At 49.0% G+C, this 23,981-nt stretch overlaps 8 protein-coding genes across 8 annotated transcripts; 4 read left to right on the plus strand and 4 right to left on the minus strand.

Annotated features, from left to right (window-relative positions):
* Positions 1-4,672: 4,672 nt before the first annotated feature.
* On the plus strand, positions 4,673-6,073 carry F5B22DRAFT_642339 (NmrA-like family-domain-containing protein; the record flags this gene model as incomplete). Its single annotated transcript, XM_047978108.1, has 1 exon — positions 4,673-6,073. One exon carries the CDS (start codon positions 4,673-4,675, stop codon positions 6,071-6,073), a length of 1,401 nt encoding a protein of 466 aa, XP_047834684.1.
* Positions 6,074-8,416: 2,343 nt separating this feature from the next.
* Positions 8,417-10,692, plus strand: F5B22DRAFT_334011 (uncharacterized protein). The gene has a single exon (XM_047970830.1). The coding sequence runs from the start codon at positions 8,591-8,593 to the stop codon at positions 10,451-10,453; it is 1,863 nt and encodes a 620-aa protein (XP_047834685.1). The 5' UTR covers positions 8,417-8,590; the 3' UTR covers positions 10,454-10,692.
* F5B22DRAFT_334010 (DNA polymerase alpha/epsilon subunit B-domain-containing protein) lies at positions 10,693-12,881 on the minus strand. The gene is made up of 4 exons (XM_047970829.1): positions 12,698-12,881; positions 12,317-12,626; positions 11,299-12,244; positions 10,693-11,164 (listed from the first exon to the last, which is right to left on the minus strand). Exons 1-4 carry the CDS (start codon positions 12,742-12,744, stop codon positions 10,932-10,934), a joined length of 1,536 nt encoding a protein of 511 aa, XP_047834686.1. The 5' UTR covers positions 12,745-12,881; the 3' UTR covers positions 10,693-10,931.
* A 427-nt stretch (positions 12,882-13,308) lies between these two features.
* F5B22DRAFT_633465 (WD40-repeat-containing domain protein) lies at positions 13,309-14,855 on the plus strand (the record flags this gene model as incomplete). Its single annotated transcript, XM_047976831.1, has 2 exons — positions 13,309-13,432; positions 13,486-14,855. The coding sequence occupies 2 exons, from the start codon at positions 13,309-13,311 to the stop codon at positions 14,853-14,855; spliced, it is 1,494 nt and encodes a 497-aa protein (XP_047834687.1).
* Positions 14,856-15,352: 497 nt separating this feature from the next.
* On the minus strand, positions 15,353-17,238 carry F5B22DRAFT_642343 (ribonuclease H-like protein; the record flags this gene model as incomplete). Its single annotated transcript, XM_047978109.1, has 3 exons — positions 15,353-15,989; positions 16,143-16,179; positions 16,236-17,238. The coding sequence occupies 3 exons, from the start codon at positions 17,236-17,238 to the stop codon at positions 15,353-15,355; spliced, it is 1,677 nt and encodes a 558-aa protein (XP_047834688.1).
* A 730-nt stretch (positions 17,239-17,968) lies between these two features.
* On the plus strand, positions 17,969-18,537 carry F5B22DRAFT_633466 (putative U6 SNRNA-associated SM-LIKE protein LSM5; the record flags this gene model as incomplete). Its single annotated transcript, XM_047976832.1, has 6 exons — positions 17,969-17,993; positions 18,060-18,116; positions 18,190-18,228; positions 18,299-18,326; positions 18,381-18,444; positions 18,502-18,537. The coding sequence occupies 6 exons, from the start codon at positions 17,969-17,971 to the stop codon at positions 18,535-18,537; spliced, it is 249 nt and encodes an 82-aa protein (XP_047834689.1).
* On the minus strand, positions 18,206-20,346 carry F5B22DRAFT_589469 (DNA-directed RNA polymerase). The gene is made up of 6 exons (XM_047973743.1): positions 20,007-20,346; positions 19,296-19,360; positions 19,123-19,233; positions 18,502-19,061; positions 18,381-18,444; positions 18,206-18,326 (listed from the first exon to the last, which is right to left on the minus strand). Exons 1-4 carry the CDS (start codon positions 20,021-20,023, stop codon positions 18,868-18,870), a joined length of 387 nt encoding a protein of 128 aa, XP_047834690.1. The 5' UTR covers positions 20,024-20,346; the 3' UTR covers positions 18,206-18,326; positions 18,381-18,444; positions 18,502-18,867.
* Positions 20,347-20,588: 242 nt separating this feature from the next.
* F5B22DRAFT_589474 (transmembrane amino acid transporter protein-domain-containing protein) lies at positions 20,589-23,748 on the minus strand. Its single transcript, XM_047973744.1, has 4 exons — positions 23,654-23,748; positions 23,416-23,589; positions 21,091-23,321; positions 20,589-21,008 (listed from the first exon to the last, which is right to left on the minus strand). The coding sequence occupies exons 3-4, from the start codon at positions 23,221-23,223 to the stop codon at positions 20,835-20,837; spliced, it is 2,307 nt and encodes a 768-aa protein (XP_047834691.1). The 5' UTR covers positions 23,224-23,321; positions 23,416-23,589; positions 23,654-23,748; the 3' UTR covers positions 20,589-20,834.
* Positions 23,749-23,981: the final 233 nt, after the last annotated feature.

Consider the following 23,981-nt stretch of genomic DNA (forward strand, 5'->3'; position numbering starts at 1 on the left):
AAAAGTATACCTGTTTCTTGGTATGTATGATCGGTCTGGAGCTACACGTAGGCAGAAATTGAAGCCGGTCTACTACGTACTTTCACGATACTACTTACTGCACCTATCAGATGCGGTCAACAGGTAGGTGTGTAGGTGTACTATGTAATTTCCAGGTTGAGTGGGTATGGCGAGTTGCAGGTCGTCAGTTTTCTCTCCGACGTTGGTTCTTTCGTGGCTTCTATCACATGCATCGAACCCCGCGAACCAATTAATCAAGGGGCGTGGCTGGCCGCATATCCTGATCAGTACCTACTTAGCTGTACGTGTATGTACATAGAGAGAGAGTAGATAGGTTACCTAAGTAGGTAGGTTGCTGATTATTGCTATTTCTGTTGATCACATCGAGCATCGAGCTCCTTTCTTCCGATTTAGCGTAAACGTCACTCACTACCTGCAGTATCTGGCATGAAGTTCCAACCGCTTCCGATACCGAACCGCCCGCTGCACAGCAACTGTTATATTATTACATATAGGAGCTACCTACTCATGCATCAACACGGACAGTATGTGTCTGTACTATGAGATTCCGTTTTTGCACGACAGCGAGGAGCTGACCTGCCGACTCTCCCCGCACTAGCCAAGTGTCTACATCCTTTTTTTGTTTTTTCTTCCAAATAGTCTCCTTCTCTCACCCCTCACTGCCTAGGTACGTAGCGTGTATATGAGGCAACTTATTAGCTAATTATAGACCAATTCTTTGCAAAGAAAAAAAAATTGTTAGCGAACAACTTGTCCGAGACCAAAAAAATGTGGATTCTTTGGAATCGTTCAAACTATTTTCTAGCGGTTGATCCTCAACCGTTGGCTTCATCAATGGGCCATCAACTCTACTTACTTACTTAGTATTCAGACTACCACTCGAGCCACTTACTGTACATGCTGTGTGGTGGTGCACGGTAGTCCCAGGCTAGACAGCCCTAAGGGCATACCTACTGTACCCCGTACGCTACCACACGTCACGGTATCTAAGTATAATAAAATCCCTAGTAATTTTCAGCCCAGGTGTCTTCATACCGCTAAAATGATCTGGCCGGGCTGGAGCCCTAGGTGTGAATACCTATATGTGAATATATGTAGAGGTAGGTAGTAGGTCAGGATTACTTGGTGTAGGTGTGGATATTATATTCATTTTACTTACAGTACCGGTAGGTCTTTATTTATACGACGGCCACAATGACAACCCCGGGAATCACGCCGTAGGTAGTGCAGACACGCAAGATCGGCCGGCATTTCCATTTCTGCAAAACAGCCTGCAGCTAGGCCGTAAAGAAAACCGGGTACCGAAAACGATAAGAGGGCTTCTAAAATCGTCGTCCTTATTGGCTTGTCTGGAGACACCCCAGCCGAGCCAACCGCAGCTGTTGGTTTTACCTAATCCCATGCTAGGGAGTTATGAAGGGACAGTCACTGACCTGACAGATTAAATGTACATATAACTGATGGTAACCAGCTTCGTAGGACATGGTATCTATAAGTATGGTGCCTAGGTAGTGTGCTCTAGTGCAAGCCGGAGCAATAGCAGTATTTGATCATGTGAACATTTGCTCAATTTTATTCCCACATCCATTTTATATGGATGTAGGTACATACATAGTAGTTGGGTGAAGTCCGTACGCGTACGCGACTACTACCTAGTACACAGTAGTGTGCTGCACTAAGTCATTTCTACTATGTAACAAGACGATATATCTCTTCACAAGATGCCTACCAAATAACACCATCTACCACGTGCCCAAGAGCAGTCGGTCCATCCCTGTAAATGTACTTATGTGCAAATATGCATACCTACATACTTCTTCTTCTGTATGTACATGTAAATACATCTTACGTGTTAGGCGCGTACTTGTAAGTATACATGTAGCACGTGGTATTGCTGGTCTTTGCTGCTCTTCCGATGTCGAGCCGGTCTGGTCTGGTCACTGACGATGGGGCCTCCCTTGAATCTCAACCTGACTTACTATGTACTTACAATCTCTCGGCCCCATGTTGGTGGACTGGTCTTCAACCTTAGATCTGTTTGCTGCAAGTCCTTGACCTACCTAGCAAATAAACAGCACGGCTGTTGTCTCCCTGCATGGCTGGTCGATCGATGACAAGGGGTAGAGCTATGTACATACTTACCGTTCATGGCTAACCTAGTTCTCATCGATACTATCTCTCCACACACTTTATAGCAGAGCCAACCATTTAGATGCATGTACCATGGTAGGATGAAACCGTTTGATAGTGGAAACTTGCCCTGCCTGCCTTCAGTACTTAGGAGGTATAAGGCATGTTTGTTGTATTCTTAGATTAATTCTCCCCATTGCCAAAATTACCCATCAGGCAGTTGCTAAGTGTAGTTTAGTGATGTTTGCTTGTGCGGGCCATCAGAGAATTCAAATGAGCCGAGAATCACCTAGCCCAAACGTGCAAAGTTCTATACACGGGCGGATTACATAGTTACGTACTCTAGATACTGTACAATTCTATTCCAAGAGGTCTCTCCGACCTGCTGTGCCCCGTCATGGAATGCAAAGAAAACAGTCACAATTAGGTAACAGTGGTACCAGCAGACCCAGTTATCGGCATTCCTACTGCGACTGTACTGGATATGTACAAGCGGTGGTGTGTGCGTGCTGGCACAGCCGCCGGTGACAAAGATCCATCCTCAGCCATCCCAGACCAGACTCCCAGACCAGACCAAGGCGCCAGGTCCCAGCTCGATCCGCGCGAACGACATCGGAGCCGCTCGTCCCATCCGGGTCCCTCATTCCTCACTGCTACTCGTAGACGTCGCACGCTGATTGATACCATCCACCCATGCACCAGCGTTTCTGGCAATATGCCAACGGGTTACCGTCTTGTACGCTACTCTATCTAAGTACGTACATGTATAGTATGCCAAGTACCTAGGGAGACATGGCGATAGGGAGGTAGGCATATTGACTAGCATACGCACTATCAAAGCATCTGGAGATGAAGCCCGCACACGGGCCTGAATACGTGATTCCGGCTACTTAGTACTTACAGGTACGCTAGGTAGTCTTGAAATATATGCCATACCTACCACCTACATATGTAATCTACATAGGCAGACCTAGGTAATCTGCTGTAATCTGCTCATATCCTGGACCTGGGTAGACAGAACGGACAGAACCCGGTCGTGCTTGATTAGGCTCTGGTATTGCACTACACGCACACACCCCTTGGCATCTCTCTATCACTCCCTACCTACCTACTTACTTCTTACCTGCTATGCTCACTCCTCACTTATCAGGCCACCGACTCAGATAACGTTTCTGATGAGGCAGGCTCCCGCCCTTAGTCCGAATAGTGAATCCGCGATAAGGGTCGAGGGGGAGCCAGGAAAGGAGTCGCTCTCCCGTCTAACGACACACACCCGCCCACCTATGAGGTGCTCTCGTCACTTGCCTCCCTGCCTACTTACATAGTACTCCCTCAAGTACTTTTCCTAACCACCGACTCTCCACTAATTGCTTGCTGTCTCCATACTGTTGCGTTGTCACTTGATCTGATAAATTTGACTTTCGACATTTGGCTCGCTAGTAAGGTCCGGTCCATCAAACCCTATCGTCCGAGAGCCGCCCCGCGGCCTATTATCTCGCCAACTGAACGAACGACATACAGTAGGTAGGTAGGTATTATCAATATCAAATACCTACCACTTGCTATAGCTCCTCGTCTTCCGCGTATCTCTTCCTTTAAACCCTTCGCCTGTCCCTATTGGGTCGTCACAAACTTTTACCCCAGACGTGGAGTACCAGACTGCTGGCCTCGCCTCAGCCTCTTTCCCCGACCTATCGCCTTCCTATCCATCCGTCTATCTACTCTAGGCTAGCCATAGAGGAGAAGCTACAAAAGCCAAACGGAGCTTTACCCGGGGTACTTGATCCCCGTATCTGCAAGGAGAGCGGCCCCTTTGCGTTCACGGGCCCTCTGTGGCGCTGAAATATTGGCTGAGAGTTGTCTCGAGTTCTAGCAGTTCACATCTGTCTGGGGCCGCCTCACCTGCGCTTTTGTCGGTGTCAACTTTTATTACCTAACCCACCTATCTTCACACCGGACCTAGTGACAGCCTGGGTCCTTCGTTTCATCAATCATTGCATCCGGACTACAGACAACTTCGATTTTAGGAAGGGTCTGCTGCCCCAGACAATTCATCTGATCCTACCCCACGGTTTTGCGTTAGCTCCGTGTAATAAACCATCCTACTCCCTCGCCTCCGAGGCGTGCCAGCTCACTGAAAAGTTTCTAGCTTTCCATGCTAGAGCATATTACATTCTGGATACCGGAAAATCCACCGCCTTAGTCAAATATAACTCGCCTATCACGCACATCTACACTGGACACGATACATTATTTCATCATTAACCCAAGGCCAGCCACCACACATAGTCATCATTGTCGGCACCTGAAGTATTCTTGCTGGTTTGTAAGTGGTGATTCAAGGAGCGATTAGACCTATTCCTTTGTTCTCAACCAGGCCAGCAGCTTTCCTATCTATGCTAATTGCTTCCAAATTCATAGCAGCGGTAGGTTGAGAACCCTGGATATCGGCTGGGACTTTCGTTCTATTCATCGCTCGTCGCTAGGTTTTTCTGCTTTTGCCCAGCAATATAAAACAGCCATGCCATCATCAAATCCTATTCCAATCCAGACTAATCTGGTGTTCCGCCCAGCACCGGGCGATCAACAAATTGGATCACCAAAAGCTGTACAGTATTCAAAGCATAAGCACTCACGATCTTCATACTCGGAATCTTCACCACTTACCGCTGTATCGAGGAACAACTCGTTGAGCTTCCGTCCTTTAAAGCGCTCCACACCGTCGCCTAACAAAACGATCGCTGTTATAAATGCAAGTGGCCGCCAGGCTGCTTCACTGATCCGGATAGCGACGGCTGTTGGTTTCAAAGTCCGTGCTCAACTCCGGAACCTTGAAGGTGTCATAGCTACGGAGGTAGCCACAAACCCGAATGTGACCGTCTTTGTTGGAGAACTATACATCCGCAAGAAGCCAGATGATAAACAGGACGTCACTGCTCATGGTGACCTCCCGGGTATACTAGTAAACCACAGCTTAATCACTGAGCTCTTCAACGGTGCTCAATTGGCTTTCATTAACACAACCTTTTACGGAAACGAACTCCAAATAGGACGGGCGATTGCAGACGCAGCGAAGAGGGTTGGTGTGCAGCACTATGTTTATTCATCCATGCCAGATCACTCTAAATACAATTCCTCGTGGCCGTCTCTCCCTCTTTGGGCAGCAAAACACGAGGTGGAGGAGTATGTTCGAAAAATTGGGCTACCTGCTACCTTCGTCTATACCGGCATTTATAACAATAATTTCACCTCACTTCTTTTCCCATTATTTTGTATGGAGCTGAAGCCTGACAATTCTTTTGAATGGCAAGCCCCTTTCCACCCAGATGCTAAATTGCCGTGGTTAGACGCAGAGCATGATGTTGGGCCAGCTATTATTCAGCTATTCAAAGACGGGCCTGCTAAATGGAATGGGAAACGCATTGCACTTGCTTATGAGTATTTAACTCCTTTAGAAGCATGTCATGCTTTTGAGAAGGGGGTTGGAAGGCCGGTGAGGTACAAGAGAGGACCAATCGAAGTCAAAGTAAAAATACCCGAGGGATATCGGGAGCAGCTCGAAGGTTTAGAGAAGTTGTTCTCACCGTCCAACAAAGACGCCGATAAACAACCGCCTTACTTTGGTGACCAGAAGCTTGATGATAGGTGCCCTGATGATGCACTGGCATTGTGGGAAGGACCACGAGGCCTTGAAGAATACGCACGCGAAATTTTCCCCATGGAAGAAGAGGCCAATGGCATGACATGGATGTTCGATGACGAGGACGGTGCCACGTATGAACAACCGGACGCGACCGTTGATATTTCCAACATCAACGAAAAGGGACAGGATGGCAACGAAGGAGACGGAGACGATGACTCTTTCGATGAAGGCCTTGTGATGAGAGGCTTGAAGAGGGACGAAGAAGACTGGCTAGCATAGCCCCTCCCGTTCTGAATCATTCTTGAAGCTTGCGACTACTTCCATATTCGATCATGCAACCCACAAGGATACCAGAACGGCTGCAATGAAGTTCTCGTTAGGGACTCCGTCTGTCTGGGGAGTGTGCAACTTCGATCACGCCTAAATGTCCCCGAGCGAATTAAACCTAGGGCTACACTACTGGACTAGCACTCGATCAGAGATCGTCCCCTCTAGCTTTCTATCAGTTTCAGACTATTCCAAAAAGGCACCTTATCCATCAGTGTTCAACTTGTTGGATGCGTGAACAGAGGAAAATAGAATCTTTCATGTGTTGTATGACAAGATGATACGCACCATTAGCTCGGCGTTTCAGGTTTTTAAAAGAAAAGGTTATCGGTTTGCAATCAGAACGGCGTTATAGTCGGAAACATTGGTTGCTCTTGCTTCTGCAGAGAAAAGGCATATTTGGATAGCATACGAAAATTTTAAAAAGGTTGCGGTATGGATAATGATATCGAATGAATTAGAGAAGAAGGAAGAAGAAAAGACAGAAGTGCTCCAGAAACATGAACTTGGTATCTCTTAGTCGGGCCTCTTCTTTACTTGAATCAAGGCTACGACGTTGGGGAAGTACTTGAGCTTCTTCTCAGAACCACTACATTTCCGCGGAGATAGAGATCAGTATATAATATGATTGGCTGAGCAAGTTTGCGGCTATTAAATTCATCCTTTGATTCGTCGAAACAGCACAACGCTATCTGAAGTTCATACTTATGGTCTGAAACACAGGCGTAGCTAAAGTATCGTGGGCACTGCTAAGTTGGCCTCGACTCTTGTGCTCGATTTGAGAAATTGACCGCGCCGGAGATATCTAATTCTAGTCGTAAATCACCTATCTCCCTGATAACGCCGACCCCCGCATTGATAAATGTGTATGAAAGCGATAACACTACCCGGTGTCTAGATTCGCGCTTGTATGCCACCCGTGTGCTTATGGATGAGTATTCCGGGACTACTGTTGACCATTCGCGATGCCCCACGACGTTACGGCGCTTCTATCGGTGCCGGTATTGCTGGTTTCTGATATGGAAACGAATACTTACCCCTGGCTCTTCTAAGCGGGATATTTCAATCATCTTATCGAGTTACATGTGTTTGATTAGGCATTGATGCTCTTGTTTTTGGAACCCTTCCTTCTTCCTGCTCTATTGTATGTATGTTCGACATTTCATCAGATAACATATGGTCATTTTACCGCTATGTCAAATGTATATGTATATTTCAACCCCGGCCTCGGCAATGAGTGGCTTTCACACGTCGGGAGATGAGGTTGTAAGTTTCTTACAAACATTCGGTGTTTTGGGGGTTTACCAATAGCGGGAACTCGATTTAGAAGAAGAAAAGGTTAATGGTGAAGAAAGGTTGTAGGAAAGTAGGGCTGCTGTCGTGAAGCGAAATGCTGAAGTCTAAGAAACTATTCTTGCTCAGCCTTCGCGTGCTTCAATCCTCCTCCACATGCCTACGGTATTGTGAATTGATCTCATATCAACTTCAAATCCCTGATCCCTTCTTAAGCTTGAGTGTCTTCCTCCAAAGCAAGTGGAGTCACTGTTCGACTGATTGTCCGCAAGCCTTGCCCAGCATCCAAGGTCTTTTCTACTTATTTCCGTCGAACTGCCTACGAGTACAAAATGAAGTGGAAGTGAAGATCGCCCGATCAACTCGAAGACCAACTGCAATATATAAAATAGGGTAGTCACTGATGCATCCATCCTTACACTGCTACTAGGTAGTGCTGTTTCCCTACCTCTTTCATCTACTGCACAAAAAACGGCAGGCACAACCATAAACCTTCTTGCCCACCATTTCTGCCGGGAGTTGCTACTTGATGCCAACAATCGAGCAATCAGCCTCCACGCCACAAAACATCATAACTACCACAACTTTTCTTCTTCTTCGACAGCACGAGTCTCTACTTGGCATGTTCCCCATTCGTGGCTGTTCTGCCTGGTTAGTTTGTCATACCACTAACCTATGAGAATCATCGCGTGCGGTTTCCCAACGCCATCTGAAGATACTGCCAATCTCTAAGGCCTCAAAAGCGAGAAGTCGAGGACAGCCCAGGGCAATCTGCTTACCTTCAGTGCATGTCAGTAATTCATAACTCATACTCACTGAACACGGCATCCTCTGGCTTCAGTGCCCCGAATGCTCTTGCTCTTATTTTATGCTTCACTAGCAGCATTACATTTGCGATATCTATATCAGCATATCTCTATACCTCTCACATATTCCATCAATGACCATTGTGCTTGTCTAGTTTGAATTCAGAACAGTCAACTTGTTGACCGTCTAGATACTGGCGAGATCAAACACACGGCTTTGCTTCATTTCGCATATCGCATCTCTCCACTAGTAGCAGACTTTCTAGCTGGTGATATCAGACTACCCGAAAAAGAACTTCACAGGCACAAACTACATTCTCATTCATCTTATTCACACCACGCTGCCTCACCTACCACTAACAAAAAAAAAATGAGGACAAGCAACTTGTCGAGACCTCGTGCAGGAAGGTCTGGTGGACTCGAGGGCGCAGAGCCTTCGTCGGAGAAGATGGCAGTTGAACAAAAAGTGAAGGCTCTTCGGAAGGCTGCTAGGCGGCAAGCACGCTATCTTGAGCAACCTTCTTATCTTCCTGGTCTTTTTGGCCTCTTACTCACTCGGAAGCGATCTGCTTACCCGGCCCACGACGACGGCCCTGAACGCAAGCGAAAAAGAATTACTCATAGGCCGATGATAGAGATATCAAGACGCCGTCCACGACGGGCAAGGGAGCCAAGGTCGAGCAAACCGCGACTCCACCCGCCCTCTCCCTCGCCTTCCTCTTCCCAATCATCGGCTTCATCTTCCTCCTCATCCCCATCACTACCCCCAGCTCCATCTTCACCCCCCTCTTCACCCTTATCTTCTGGCCCATCCTCCTGCCCCCCTGCCCCCCTACCCGTGTCTCTGCCGACTGAAGAGTCTTCTGCTGAACGACACCCTGCCTTCAAGCAGTTTATGGACCTACCCGCCGAGATCCACGACGAGATTCTTCGTTATATACTCAGATGGCCGCATGACATTACTGTTTTTAATGGCTGGTCACTAGTGTATCCACGCTCACGTCCTCGCCTACAACTATCCATCTTATACACATGCCGTATGCTGAAAGATCTAGGCCTTCGGATTCTTTTCGGGGAGAATACATTCGCCTATGACTTGCGGGATCCAAAAGTAGCATCCAGCCATACCGGCACGGTGATAGACGAGGTTTTCGATGGATGTGTAGTGCCGATCAATAAGTATGGGCATCTAATCCGCTATGTCAGGATCAAGTTCCATCGTAACCGGCTTTGTCTTAACGAGCATCGTCAGGCTTTCACAAAAGCTATTCTCAAGTTCCGTCCTGGTAGCGATCTCGCTCACCCCGCTAACTTGCACACACTCACACTAGAAGTTCCCGCCCTCTGCAACGCAGACTTGGATCCCGACTACGAGATGCTTGAGCCTAAAACAGTTCCGATTTGCCAATATCTAAAAGAAGAAGCAGGTTCCTACAATGGATACAATGCGCTATTTGAGATTCGAACCCAATGGGTGCGTGTCCTAGCCTGGGATAAATACAATGAATGCTGGGAGACTAATATCGATATGCGCTACTATTTCAACGATGAGAACAAGGCTTGGAGAGAAGGCAACAAACACGGCACAGAGGACGCTGCTAACGATCAAAACGTGAAAAGAGACGCCGATACCACTGTCATTTATAGGACCAGGGATGTTGAAGCTATGGAGATGCTCCGGGCTAAAAAGGCGGAAAGTGCTTTGGCAGGCTTGCGTAACTTGGCTACGCGTATTGAACATCTAGCCAACAGTCCAGACCTAGTAGTTAACAAATTCAAAGTATGGCGACCTGCAACCAACCCTAGTAACGGTCGTGGCCCGAAAGGGTCTGGTGAAGATGAGTTTGTGTCTTTGCCCCCGGGTTTTCGCGAGCCACCATTACGAGGCCGAACCCGTTCGACAACAAGGGCGAAACCAAATCCAAAGCTCCCAACCAAACCTAACTCCAAGTCTAACATGAAATCCACTACAGAGCCGGAGGATAAGTCTAGCACCAAGGCTGGGACCAAGAATAAAAAAAGCCCTGTCAACTTGAGTATCTTCCACGCACGAAACGAAGTGAATGAACAGAAGCTTCTGAAGGCCCAGAAAGGAACACAGAAGAAAGAAAATGGGCGTTGTGGATGCGGCACGCTTACGGAGGAAGTACTTGAAGATGAGGACGACGCCGACGACGATAGAGTGACGGTGTATTGGGATAAGGTTGAGGGAAACACCGCGGAGGAGTTTTAACAGCACTGCGTGCACAGCGAGTTTAGCGTAGCGCGCTGTGATCGAGGATCCATGATTCATGCGCTGCGAAGAGGAGTACGATTGAGACACGGATGGCGATCTGATCAATGCGTTCTATTATCTTTTCATTTCCCTCCATCCCCTGGATGAGTCATATTACATACACCATGCGTAGGTAGATTTATACTTAGTTTCCCGCTGCCCTTATTTAGACGCTAGACATACTAGACTCTAGATTTAGCAATGAAGATTATGCGTTGTTTTCCCAACGTCTCTGCCATCGTAGATGTACTTGTACATGGACAGGTTTAAGGTGTAGGATAGGTCTGGAGGGATATCATCTCGTAGATTTCTCCCACTCTAACTGGGTATCGCTAGTTGACTATGGAAAAGCCCAAGCTTCTTGAGCCACCTGCTGCTCTTCATTTGAGAGATTTCATTGTGAATGTTGATGCATTGATTTTTCCTTGACGATGCACTAAGTATCAGCTAGCCCCGCAGTGATCTTGACTCTCGACACATGAAGCGTCTCAGAGTCCACCAGCACGATCTCCCCTGTGGCAGAGAACCACGGGACCGCGATCAACCGTACCGCCTGGCCGTCCTCGCCGTGGATTACTTTGGTGCCGAACTCGGGCTGGCAGCCTACTATGTAAAGGTGCGGACAGGTGTACATAACGAATGGGTCGTCGTCTTGGAAGGGGTAACTCCCTATTAAGCTGATGTTAGTACCGTTAAGGCTCATCTATGCCTTCGCGCGCGGATGAGGGGGTGAATAAAACGAAAGGAATGCGAAGCTCGAGATCTGAGATTTGGGTGATTATTCAAGGAGTTGGTGGACCTACATAACGTATCAGGCGCCGTCGGCGCGCAACACCGCCACCTGCACATGGCCTCCATCATGCCCAGACGGTCGTCGCTGCCGACATACTTGAATATGTCGTCGACGTTCTGCCCGCCGGTGCCGAGAACCCTCCACCCTTCGATCTCGCCTTCCCAGGGATTCGTCACTGTGTCGAGCCAACCGCTCTCCGTCGAACCCGGCACCGCCGTATAGGCGCGCGACTCTGGAAACATGGCTGGGTGGATGGGCTGTTGGGGATAGCTTGTGTTTGCGGGGTCTTGGGCTCCGGGGAGCAGGGTTATGGGGATGGAGGGGAGCAGCGCGGAAAGGAAATCATCGAGGAGTTGTGAGGGTTGGGCGTTGTATGTGCTGCTGTCGTAACCATATTTTTTATGATCTATCTTTTTCTCAAGAGAGTCCTCATCGATGGGCTGGCGCTCTTCGAGCGATATGGAGTTACCCGCGATGATGAGACGGCTGATATGTGACAATTCGCGCTGTGCGGTAGGGTCTAGTGCCTCGCCTAGGAGGTACTCGAGGAGCAAGTTGAGCTCGATGGCGTGGCCCGCGTCCTGGGCTGAGAAACCCAGTCCAGATACGATGGCAATTTTCCCGCCGCTACCCCTCCTGGGTTGAGCGTCTTTCATTTCCTCGTCCTCGTCCTTGGGTTTCTTGGAATCGCCGTCCCCGTTCGTCGAAGAGGGCTCTGAGACAGCCCACCGTTCTGGTTGCGGAGGTAAGTCGGGGAACTTGAGATCAATGACTTCTAGCTCGCCATTTACGTTCTCAGTGCCCATGACAGCGACGATGCATCCCGTGACTAGAATTACATCCTTGAGAAAATCGCCTACTAGGCGAATGCGGCCAGACTCATCTTCCAGAGTCACGGCATCTGAACCGTCGTCGGCGTAGTACTTGTTATTCGTCATAGGCGCTGAGAGCCATCTCTAAAAACAAAAATTAGCCCTGTGCGTAGTGGCATCGCATGAGCCCTCATTTGAGTTGGTTGCGTCACTCACGTCCTTGGAGACGTCGTCAAGGATATTAGGCTTCAGTGCCATTTCCATATAAACAGTACCGGCGACCCAACACAGTTCGCCTTGTCGAATGTCCAAGACTCGCTCAACTTTCTTGGCGGGTTCATTGCCGATTACCGTGTCACGCCAAGCTTCTGAAGCTATTTGTTCCACGGTAGGTTTGAGCTTGGTCAGCCGAAGGAAGTACATATCGGCAAACTGCTGCTGGTATGACTTCTCCTTCTCTAATTTGAAAGAGTGCAACGGTCTGTAGTCAGATGTAGTCCGCTCAAACTCATCCTCCACCTTGCCCCTGATTGCAAGAGTTAGCTCCCTTTTCCACCAGGTCTATGGAGTCGGAATGCACATTCCCATGGAACTCACGTAGGCTCGTGGAGCAAACTGCCCTGTACACCATCGATCTGTGACATTATGGCTGTATTTTAGTATAACTCATTCCTGTACAGGACGTCGTATCGCCATAGGTGGATGCCTCCTGTGTCAAGAAGACAGACACAGTCGGCGATAACTGATAAGCGGGCAAACGCGTCAAGGGAGAGGAGACGCGTTTTCGCGTAAATTGAAAAATTGGGGCACTAGCTTCACTGTGGCTGGGGCTCCTACACAGTACCTCCCTAGGTAGTTCAACTACCCCTCCAAGCCCTCTGTTATTGGTTCATATCCCTGTCATCGCGGGGTAAGGCTGAGCGAGGCTGCAGTGGGCTTGAGAACCCCTGCAAAAAAAAAAAGTTCCTGAACTGCATCAAGCAACTCCACAAAAGTAGATTCTCGGTACTGTCGACCACTGGATTTTCGTTTAGCTTGACCTTTGAACCTCTGGATTCTTTACCATTTTAATCAAGAGACGAACACCACCTAGCGAACCCTCTGGAAAAGTGTATATTAATATCGACTAGCTGGCAATTGCAATTTTCAGCCCATCATCCGTCACACTACTCCCAAAGACCTGCGGCAGTCGATTGCACGTCCTTGAGATGGACACCCCAATGGGACAGCCGGCGATGGCTGCACCCCAAGAAGTTCGCGTAAACTTCACAACAAGCTCTCCCGAACTAAAATTGCCAGAGGACAGCAGCAGCTTAATAGTAGTTCCGACGGGTAAGCCATGTCTATACCCTTGATGGCCTGGTGCATTGCTAATGAGATCGTAGATCTAAAGCGCTATGGCCTATCGCGAATTCTTAACTCATCTTCCATGCTCAACACTTCCTCACCGATACCATTTGACTTCCTAATAAATGGGGAGTTTCTTCGGACATCATTGCAGGAATACCTCGAGGCCCACGGCCAGAACGCCGAAGAGACATTAACAGTTCAGTACGTGCGCAGTTTGCTCCCGCCGGTGCACCAGGCGAGCTTTGAACACAGTGACTGGATCAGTGACGTCGACGTGCTCTCGGCCACCTCGCGCGCAGGCATCTGGTCTGGCGACAAGCTAGCACCGAACCAGGACCGTATCGTGTCAGCATCGTATGACGGATTCTTGGAAATCTGGGACCCCTCAGGGAAATCTCTGGTCAAGTCTTCAGTTGGTAGTCACACCGCGAGTGCCAAAGCCGCCAAGTTTATCTCCTCGACACAAATCGCATCCTCGGGCCTCGATAGGACAGTGCGCATATGGAAATACGCCGAGTCAGACGGTGGGCTGACGTGCTCGTTGAAGCCGAGCCTGGAGTTATACGGACACAGCGCAAGCGTCGAAGCACTTGACGTCCACGGGCCTACCAGCCGCGTGCTCAGTGCCTCAGCCGATGGCGCCATCGGGCTCTGGACGACATCAAAGTCTTCTGCGCCCGCAGCACCCGCCAACCTCCTTCCCGGCGCCGGCGCATCGGAGTCTAAGAAGCGGAAACTGGCCGGTGCGTCCGCAGCATCGCAGCGCGGGCCACTGAGCCTGATGTCCATCCATAACTCGACGGCCACAGCTGTATGTTTCGATCCGACGGACGCGAGTGTTGCATACTCAGCTTCGCAAGACCACACGATCCGCACGATCGACCTGACGACCTCCAAGGTCGAGAATGTCATCACCACATCGCACCCTTTGCTCGCATTGACGCCGCTGCATCGGAATCCGGGCACGGCGTCATCCTCAGTGCTTCTTGCGGCAGCGACGGCAGCGCGCCATATAACACTTGTGGACCCGCGCGTGTCGGCTAGCGCAACGTCGGTGCTGACGCTCCGTGGTCACAAGAACATGGTGTCGAGTCTCGCTGCAGGCCCCGATAACGACTATAGCCTTGTGTCCGGGTCCTACGACGGCACCTGTCGCATCTGGGACCTGCGGAGCGCGCGGGCCGCGACGAAAGCCGAGGGCGGCGGCAGCGTGTCCGAGTCCGTGTACGTCATCGAGCGCGAGAGCCTAAAAGGCTCCAAGCAGCGGAGGATGGCGGGCGAGGTTCCGGGACGCGGCGTCAAGGTCTTCGGTATTGCGTGGGACAAGACATTCGGCATCGTCAGTGGCGGCGAGGATAAGTTGGTGCAGATCAATCGGGGGCAAGATCTATTAGCCTCCAGCTAGGCTCGTCGCAACACTACCGTGTGTATGACGAGGCAAACAAAATTTGTAAATAAACACATTACTTGACGTTATACATAAGGCAAAGATTCTCTTGAGATGATCAAGCATTGATCCCACCCCTGCAACAACATGGCATTCGAAACGTTGATCTGAATCCCGTTTGACTTGAGGAATCAGGACTAGTCATTCCATTTTTTGCACCTTTAGAGCAATTGTGTAATTGGTATGCCGCTAGATAGATAGATTACTAAAAGGGAACACGAAGAACATGTGGGGAGATTCAATTGTTATATATACTAATTGTACTGTTTAGGGTATACATCGCGATCGTGTTTGGATTCATACACAGCCTGTAGAAGCCCTCTACTATACAACGCCACAAGTTTAAGCCGCTTCTTCCAGGTGATTCTATCGGACATTGGGTCGTAATTCTATAGACATGTTTCCCCAACAGATCTAGAAGACTGGAATCTACCAGAACGTGTGAGTGTGATGCATCAGGCCTCGGTGGGGGCCACCATGCCCGCAACCACAGGGAATCTACCCCAGAGCGTATTCTGGGGGAGGAAGCTTGCGACTTCGCGCAATCGATCGCGATCGACAGGGAGTTTCTCCGCCTGCACTACGAAGATGATATACTGGACCACAGAGAGGGTCTTCAGAGGCGGATCGCGAAGTAGCTGCGCGATAGTGGAAGGCGGTAAATCGTAGCAATGCCACAGAAAATACGCTCGGAGCTGCGCAAATGATGAGCGAGTCTTGGGGTGTGATGTTCGGTAGGAAGCCGCCCGGTCTTCAGCCACCTCAACGCGCGAATCTTTAGGGGGCTCAGGCAGTTTTGGCGTTGGCGAGATCGATGCAGACTTTTCCTTAGAGGCAATGCTTGTTCTGGTCTTGCGCAGAGTCGTCAGAGACACCGTCTCTATATTCTCGGCACCAACAGTCTCTACAACAGTCGTCTCCTCAGGCAGTCCAGCGACGCAATCATTAGACGTCACTTCGTCAATTTCCAATGTCTCGGTTGATCGAGCTGCTTTAATGCCGTCTGCGAGTCGAATCGCAAGATTTAGTTCTGCACGATGCGGAGAGGGCGGACAAGGATCCAGTTGTTTCCTGTGATGATCTAAGGTTAAGCTATATCATGCTAAGTCAGTACCTGCCCATCCTGTGCGTGAATTGGGGGTTTCAGGACGTGAGGAGTCTCTAGGGTTTGCCATCAACCTGAAAAGGATGCTGTACTTTGCGGATAGCTAGGACAAGAAACATGATACTCAAAAAACTACTTACTACAATTGCAATCCAGCGTAGGCATCAGAAGCCGAATCTAACATGCATAAGCGATTCGAAATGAGCAAGGTGTAGACGAATACGAAGACTTACATAGTACTTGGTCCCAGTCCAAGGGTTTTGACCAGTTACTTGCCCTGACATCTTGGCCCTTGAACAGCGGAAGATGTAGATACTCTTCGACCTGTTTTGCTAGTGGCACAAGCCTCTTGTTGATGTTGTGATGCTGCCCATTTCTAGAGTACGTCACAAGCTTGTACAAGTGGCTTAGTTCCATCAATCCCTGTGAATCTATGTCAAGGTATCTCCGCAGCCTTGTTGTATCACCCTTTATAGAAACGCCAACCTTGAAGACATTAGGATCTTCCATGAGACTTCTAAAAGACGGCCCAACCATTTCTTCGGTGTCTGTAAACAAAGAAACGTGAAATAGTGCAATGCGGCTAGGACTCGCTAATTGAATCAGCGAAACGTTCTTCTTCACACCGTCTCGCCGAGTCGAGTCTGCCATCCATTCTAAATCAAAACCAAGGACTTTTTCATCCATGAAATACTGCTTGCAGACTCGTTCCATGGTATGTTTGGTGCGACAATAGTGCACCGTAACTTTCTGTAAGGATCCATCGTCTGCCGTACGCCGATACTGCTTGTAGGACCAAAAAGATGCAGGTGAGCCCAAGGGAGCCTGTTTAGCAGCGTAGAATAAATCATCTTCCATCTTATATTCAAGGACGGCAGGTGGAGGATCATCAGTTGCTGTCTTATCCAGCTCATTTGCCTCAACATCTGCCTCTATATCTGCCAAAACCTGTACTGAAGCGCATAAACCAGCAGTCTCCGCCGGTGTCTGCAGGCCCGGATCCAGGAGTATTGATTGAGCTCTTGGAGTCGGTGCTTCGTGGGTGATGGCGATTGCGTCACCGTCGGGTGTACCATTCGGCTGCAATGAAGCGAGGTTTTGGCTAGCCCCAGCCGGACTGTCTGCCATAGAGCGCGCGTTCGGAGCGCCAGATGCAGGCGACGCGGGGCCCGGCGCGAAAGAGATGCCCCGAGTAGGGTGCCATAATCGGTGGTCTCGAGACGACGTCGCAGCCATCCTCAGAGTGCGGTTTACGATATAAGTACTAAAGTGAAATCTCGAGTCAGTATACATCAAATCATTTCTCTCCAGACACAAATCGGACTAAATGAGTAGATCGGCAAAGAGCAAAGGCTTGAAATTGTACGAACCGCGGCGTAAGAGAAGATGCGCGCAGAACGCTATAGGAACGTCTCACCGCATTTCCGCCTGGATCAGCACCTCCGAAGAAGATCATTTGTAAAAGTCTTTAGGAGTCGCGCAACTCAGCTCCATGGTTGGAATCCCATGGAGTTGCGCTGCTGTTCGGTGATGGTGGCGACGAAGATGGCTTCATCCCTTGCTAGTAACCTGCACGTTGACGCGCTCTCCTTTAAGCGTCTAGGCAGACGCACGTAGTTACAGTACCTAGGTACTTAACTTAGGCATTTTAGGCGGGCCTGGGGGATCACTGTTTTCGCTGCGTTGCAGGTACCTACCTAGGTACTTACTACCTATTGTAGACACAATTGCCCTGCTTAGTCATCGAGGTCTTAGCTACCTACCACCTACCACATACCAGCGACTAGGTACGTTGGGCAAATTACACTGTGGCTGACCCTTCGTTCAAGACCTATCACCAGCAGAGCCAACTGACGTCAAGACCATTTCACGACAGAATCTCCAAGTAGCCGTAATACTCGAGTACTTAAAGGCCGAGTCTTTCGGGTCCCCAGTCGCGAACGTCGCATCTCAAGAAGCTGCCAAGATGGCATCCCAACTACTTCCACTGGGTACGTGCCTCCACACCCCGTACTCAGTTATTGAGAAAGACAGAGAGTTACTGACAGGTCTGCTAGAGCTGATTGATAAGTGTGTCGGCTCTCGGATATGGGTTGTCATGAAGGGCGACAAGGGTATGAAGCGCTCCAGCATTAGTTCCCCTTTATGATCGAATATAAGCTGATTGATATCAATCCACCCCTACAGAATTCAGTGGCACCCTGATGGGCTTCGACGACTATGTCAGTAAGTATGATCTTACAGGTTATGATCCTTATGTGTATGGTATGACGAATACTGATCGAGTTCATCATAGATATGGTTCTTGAAGACGTAACAGAATTGTAGGGAGTCCTGGTATGTTTCTTGTATTAACGACGGTTGCTAACGGAAAATAGCGATTATTCGGGCAACCACACAAAACTTCCTAAAATTCTCTTGAACGGTAACAATATCTGCATGGTATGCATCAAATTCCTTTTTGAATGCAAACGAAATGCTGACTTGACGCCACACCAGTTGATACCAGGTGGAGAGGGCCCTGTCGCTACATGATATTCTTTAAGGCATGATGAATCGCATAGGTATCGTGAGTATGGATATAAATCCAGGCTACAAGTGGCTAAAGAAAACAAGCCATTTTACGACTGTCACGATCGGGAAGGAGGGGTTGTTGCTGGTAAAATGTGACCCTCGCGGTCCATTCTAGTTAGCGTACCTGGTAGCTCTATGCTTATAAAACAGGTCTGAGATGCAGTATCAACATCATACATCCGCTTGAAAGGTACCGTCAACAGAAAACGCCATTCCCTAGCCTGCCCAATCTGTGCCGATTCCGTAGTCGTAAAAAAAAATAGAAATTATGAGTGGAGATGAGATTCTCTCTCAGGGCTTGCCGCCATTCTCTTGCTCGCCAGCTGCTACCATACGACGAAGCTCGTACTCGCGAGTAAATTCACGACCAAGCTGACCGTACGCAGCGATGAGTTGTTTGCACGTGTCGATCAGGACCTCACGGGGAGTGACGGTGCCATCGGTCTGCAAGCGAATCAAGACCTCGGGGACGTTGGGGTGACCAACTGTTTCGTGTTAAATACCCATTCCAAGGAGAATAGAAGATGGGTTCGTGGTGGCAAGTACCTTTATATCCAGCCATCAAGACATGAGGTGCTTGTTTGAGGTGCTCACTGAGAAGGTTTCCCAGCGTGTGATCTTCCTTCAGTAAAATGAAGTCCGAGGTGTTGGAAGTGCCTTGGCAGTGTTAGCAAAAACGCAACAGTTAGACGAGTGCCAGTCATAGAAGCTCGACTAACCAGCAAAGGGCTTTTCGGTGATTTTCTTCTCGCCTTCGGCCTCGTTGACGAGGAAGAGCTCGAATCTGGAACAGTTGTTAATACGGCCCGAGCTAGAAAATGCAGGAGCTAGGCGAACACCAAGTCGATTTCATTGTAATGTTTTTGATTGGCCATCTTGGCAGAGGTAGAAAGGTTGCTCTGGAACTAATCCAGTATAGGAGAGAAGGGGGACGGTGGCTATAGTCAAGTTGTTGGGATGGACAGGTGTTTCTCATTAGAGGTAGAGGGTATGGTAGAGTCCAGGCAGGGACGGGCAAATGGTAACATGGTGGGTAGTAGAAGTTGGCTGGATGGAAAGGGCAAGCATGATGGGAGAATCGGAAGGCGCTGGCTCGAGTTGGAGTTTTGCCAGACATTAAAGACTTCGAAGACGAGTCTATCTGGCAGCATCTAACTCGCATCTAACTCTATGCCACCTTGGGTAAATCTAGGTAGTTGAAGTAGAGATTCAAGTGGCACTTCGCAAGCCAGATTCTAGAGGTCCCAAGAAACCTTTTCAAGCCGTAAAAGCTGCTATTTGAGCCCCAAGGCATCGCTCATTGCGTATGGCTGAGGCTGCAGGCCGAGCCTCCCATCGTAGAATATAATGTGCCCACTTGTGGTTGCGTATTGTGACTAGTCTTGGGCACGGGGGAAGAGCGCTGGAGGATAACTCGAAGGAACACCAACCTGTCCGGGGCGTTCATCTTCCCACACTAAAGTAACCTGTGCCGCCCCCTTCGCTCGTCGCAAGGATATCGAGCAAGATATCCAATATCCAAATACTGCTCTCCAAGTATTGATGCCGCAACAAAGCGCCGTTATAGAGGTAGATACAAATGCACGGCAACGTTTAGGTCAGCGCCAAGAGAACCCAAAATGTGTAGAAAGCTAAAGAATCAAAGCAAGTAGCGTGCCGTAAGGGTTCCTCGCCGTAGAAAAGTGAGGTACCTAATGATTTATGACTGAGCCAGTGTCGAATGTTGAATGTCGAATAAAGCAGAGGCTAGGTATGTATGTATCAGTTGCTTGGTAAATGTTTTGAGTTGCCTTCACGGTCGGTACGTACCTTTGTCCACTTTCACCTTTCCCAATCGGGAGCCGCAACTCCTACGGTATAATTAACACTGTATTCCACCTGTTATCTACCTACAGCCTCGTGGGTAAGTACCTACATGTAGGTAGTTCGTAGACAGGTACCTAACCCAGTACCTTCTAGTAATTAGTAATTACCACGGGACACAATTACCAAGTATTTATGGGACAATTGGATTAGAAACATGTTGATTAATTGTAGTAGTTGACATTCTAGAATTATCCTTCAATCCATCTCTGCGTCATGAATACTCTATGATCTAATGCTGCAATGCGGGATCAAGCCAATTCCTCCATATGCGAGTGTCACGTATCCATCTAGCTACCTGGACAGGTACTGGGTAAATCCAAACAAACCGCTATGCAAATAGTATACAGCATGAAGGGAACAGGTTGCTAATAGCCTGTTGGCTGCTGACTGGCTTAGAGGTGTCGGGTATCGCAGTATCCTGGAGGCTTCGACGATGGGCCGCTCGCCCACGAGATCACCGTGAGACTTGTTGCATAGCCCATAGCAACAAAGCCGAAAATACAAAGGGCAATATCAGAAGCCTTCCGGAATCTCGTCGTAGCTACAGCCTTATAGTGGAGAAGAGGCTGTCAAAATAGTCAGTGAGGGCTCTTGTCAGGGATTCTTCACTCTTCTAGGCAGCCAAGCTATGAGAAGGTCAACACTTACTGGGTAAATGAAAGTTAAAGGAATGCAAGCGAAATTTCCAACCAATGCCACAAACTTATCCAGGTTATCTGAGCCTCCCCAGGCGATGAGCACACATAGGAACACCATGAAAAACCGAAACATATTCTTCTGCCATTTGATATACGGGTTGTACTTTCCACTTTTTGTAAAAAGTGCGTTTTCTGTAATCTTGATTGCTGGGAAAATTTGCAACGGGGTCGATAATAGAATAGCGAGCGAATAGAGAAGTTGAACCCCATTGACGAACTTGTTGTCTTGTGGTAGATTAAGAAGGACAACAGTCTCTGTCTTGGAACCATAAGCTGCGTAGGATACCGCACCCATTGTAATGAAAATGACCGACATAATGATCATAGAGTTGAACATGACTTTGGGGAACTTGGCGGGATGTTTCATCGACTCTTGAATAGGGATAATGAGGCCGATACCTTCAAACGTGAAGATCGCCGTGCCAATGAATAGTGTCCAATCCTTCTTATTGAACAAGATGATATCAGCCAAGCCCTGGGTGCTCAAAGTGAGAACGTCGTAGTAGAATAAGTAAGCGAGTCCGATGATGATGAAAGCATCAGCGATCAGGGCGGTGAAACCAAGCTTTCCGATGTCGCGGAATAGCGAAAAAGGTAGGAATATGACCATCTGCATCAAAATGAACCAAGTAATCTTCACATAAGTCCCGCAGTTGGTCACGGCGAGAACGAAGGCCTGTAAATTCTCTGCCGTGAAGACGGTATACGCTGCAACGAATCCGATCTGGCTGAGCACGATAGAACCAAGGATCAGCTTCCGCATCCATTCGCCATAGATGATTCCACCAATGTCGCCAAAAGACCCTTCAACCTTGAGCCGCGTGGTGATGAGTAAAATGAAGCAATAGTAGCTAAGTGCCGCAAGGCCAACGAGGATAACGTTACTAAATACCATGCCACCGTTTAAGTAGGCACGGGGAAGAAACAGGACTCCTGTGCCAACAAAGGACTTCAGAAGCAGTAGCGCCGCGTTGAAAGGGCTATTCGTGCCGCTGCCACCTCGGACCTTGCGTCGTCGTCTACGCTTTGAAGGTGTGAGAAGTGTGCTGTCTTCCATTGGCTCCCTCTCATCTTCGCTATCGTAGAAGTCTGAATCCTCTCCAGAGGAGAAGTATTCTCCAGGTCGGAGTACTTCATCGTCTTCCTCGAGTTCTTCTCCAGCGAAATGTCCATAAATGGTTAGGAACTCTAGAAAACTACTGGTGAATATCTGCGGTTCGTTTCCATTCCTGGGCGATGCGTGGCCAGCCTCGAGACCTCGCGGGGTAGCGACAGGACTCTGTGCTGCTCGCCGAAGATAGTCCCTCCTGAAACCGCCAGGGACATTGATGGTATTTATATCGAGGACTTCATTTTCAGGTTCCTCTCGCGCATGACTGAAGCTCTTGCTTCGCTGCGTACGACGCCGACTATCCGCTTCTTCCGACCATCTGTAGATCTGCCTTGTAATATCACCACCTTGCAGCCTGAGACTGTAGAACTCATCCTCCTCTTGCGCTGATTCAGAGGGCTCGCCAACCTGTTTTCCCTTGGTCTTATCCAGGTTTGTATCCGAACCAGAATCGAGGGCATCAGATGGTTGTACGAGATGACGTTTTACAATCTCAGGATCCTCATAAGCTCCAGTACCACTGTCTTGCGCGAACCTCGATTTTGCGTCGAATGAGCCGACGTTCGGAGGAGTGTGGAGTAGCCCGGTAGCTGATGGCGATAAGGGTCGCGCAGGTGGTGTTCCAAACCTAGGAGGCGACTGGCCGGCCGAATTCGACAAAGCTGCAGCCAGAGCAGATCTTCCAGGGCCTATAGCTCCCCCGGCTGCTGAGCTACCGGCGAGAGGTACAGCACTCTCTGAAGTGATGGCGGCTGGATCACCTCGACTTGGTGACAATGATCGACGCGAGGGCGATGTCCCAAAGGCTTGAGACGGGATGGGTGATGCTAGCCTAGCTGTATAATCGGCTCTGGGAACTGATGTGCCATAATTTCGACCTCTAAACGAGCCAGGCGAGGACGAGAGCAGTGGTCGTTGAGCGCCGGTGCCTGGTTGGGGCGTTCGGCTACCGTCGCGAGTTGGAGTCGTCATTCTTTGGCATCCGCAGGTTCCAACTAGGATTGTTATTGGTCCATTTAACGAAATCAACCGATCATTAGAAGTGTAATCGATGGGACAATTGGCACTATCTAGGTTTGGTCACAAGAAGGAGTTAGCTGACTAGTCATTCTATCGTAACGCCAAAGAAACAATGAGGTTTGAGGTAGTGAGGTGCTGAGATACCGCGATGAATTACATACAGTCTCAGCCCAGCACCGAGAGGATAACACAGACGAGGTTTCCGGTAGGCGGTTTGCGTCTTGAAAGGATGCCTACAGGCGAAAGAATGTGAGGCAGTTCAGGGCGTGTCATGTGTGTAGAAGAAGAGACAGCCATATGCTCCGACTACCTGATTACCTATCGTGGGTACTTGTTAGTAGGGCACGGTGCACGTGGCTGGGGCACTTGAGCAGGTACCTACCCTACTGTAGCCCGCAGCTGATAGCGCCTTAGTCTGGGCGTGGGGCGTGACGAAGTACCTACCTACCTAGGTAGGTACCTATCTAGGTAAGTACCCTATCTGTAAGCTAGGTAATGATGCTGTAACCTGCCAGCACTCGCAAGTGCTTACCTATTACCTACGTACTTATACCTACCTACCTAGGTATCTAGGTAGGCAAGATTACTAGAACTTAGATTGCTTACTTTAGAGAGATAATTCATTCTTAGTTAGGTAGGTACCAGGTAGGTTATGACGGATAGTTTGGGCATAAACGAAGCGTGGGGGGTCTTCAAGGTCGTTCACGATA

This window comes from Xylaria bambusicola (assembly GCF_022495145.1).
Source record: "Xylaria bambusicola strain CBS 139988 unplaced genomic scaffold F5B22scaffold_4, whole genome shotgun sequence".
In the NCBI taxonomy this organism is placed as follows: domain Eukaryota; kingdom Fungi; phylum Ascomycota; class Sordariomycetes; order Xylariales; family Xylariaceae; genus Xylaria; species Xylaria bambusicola.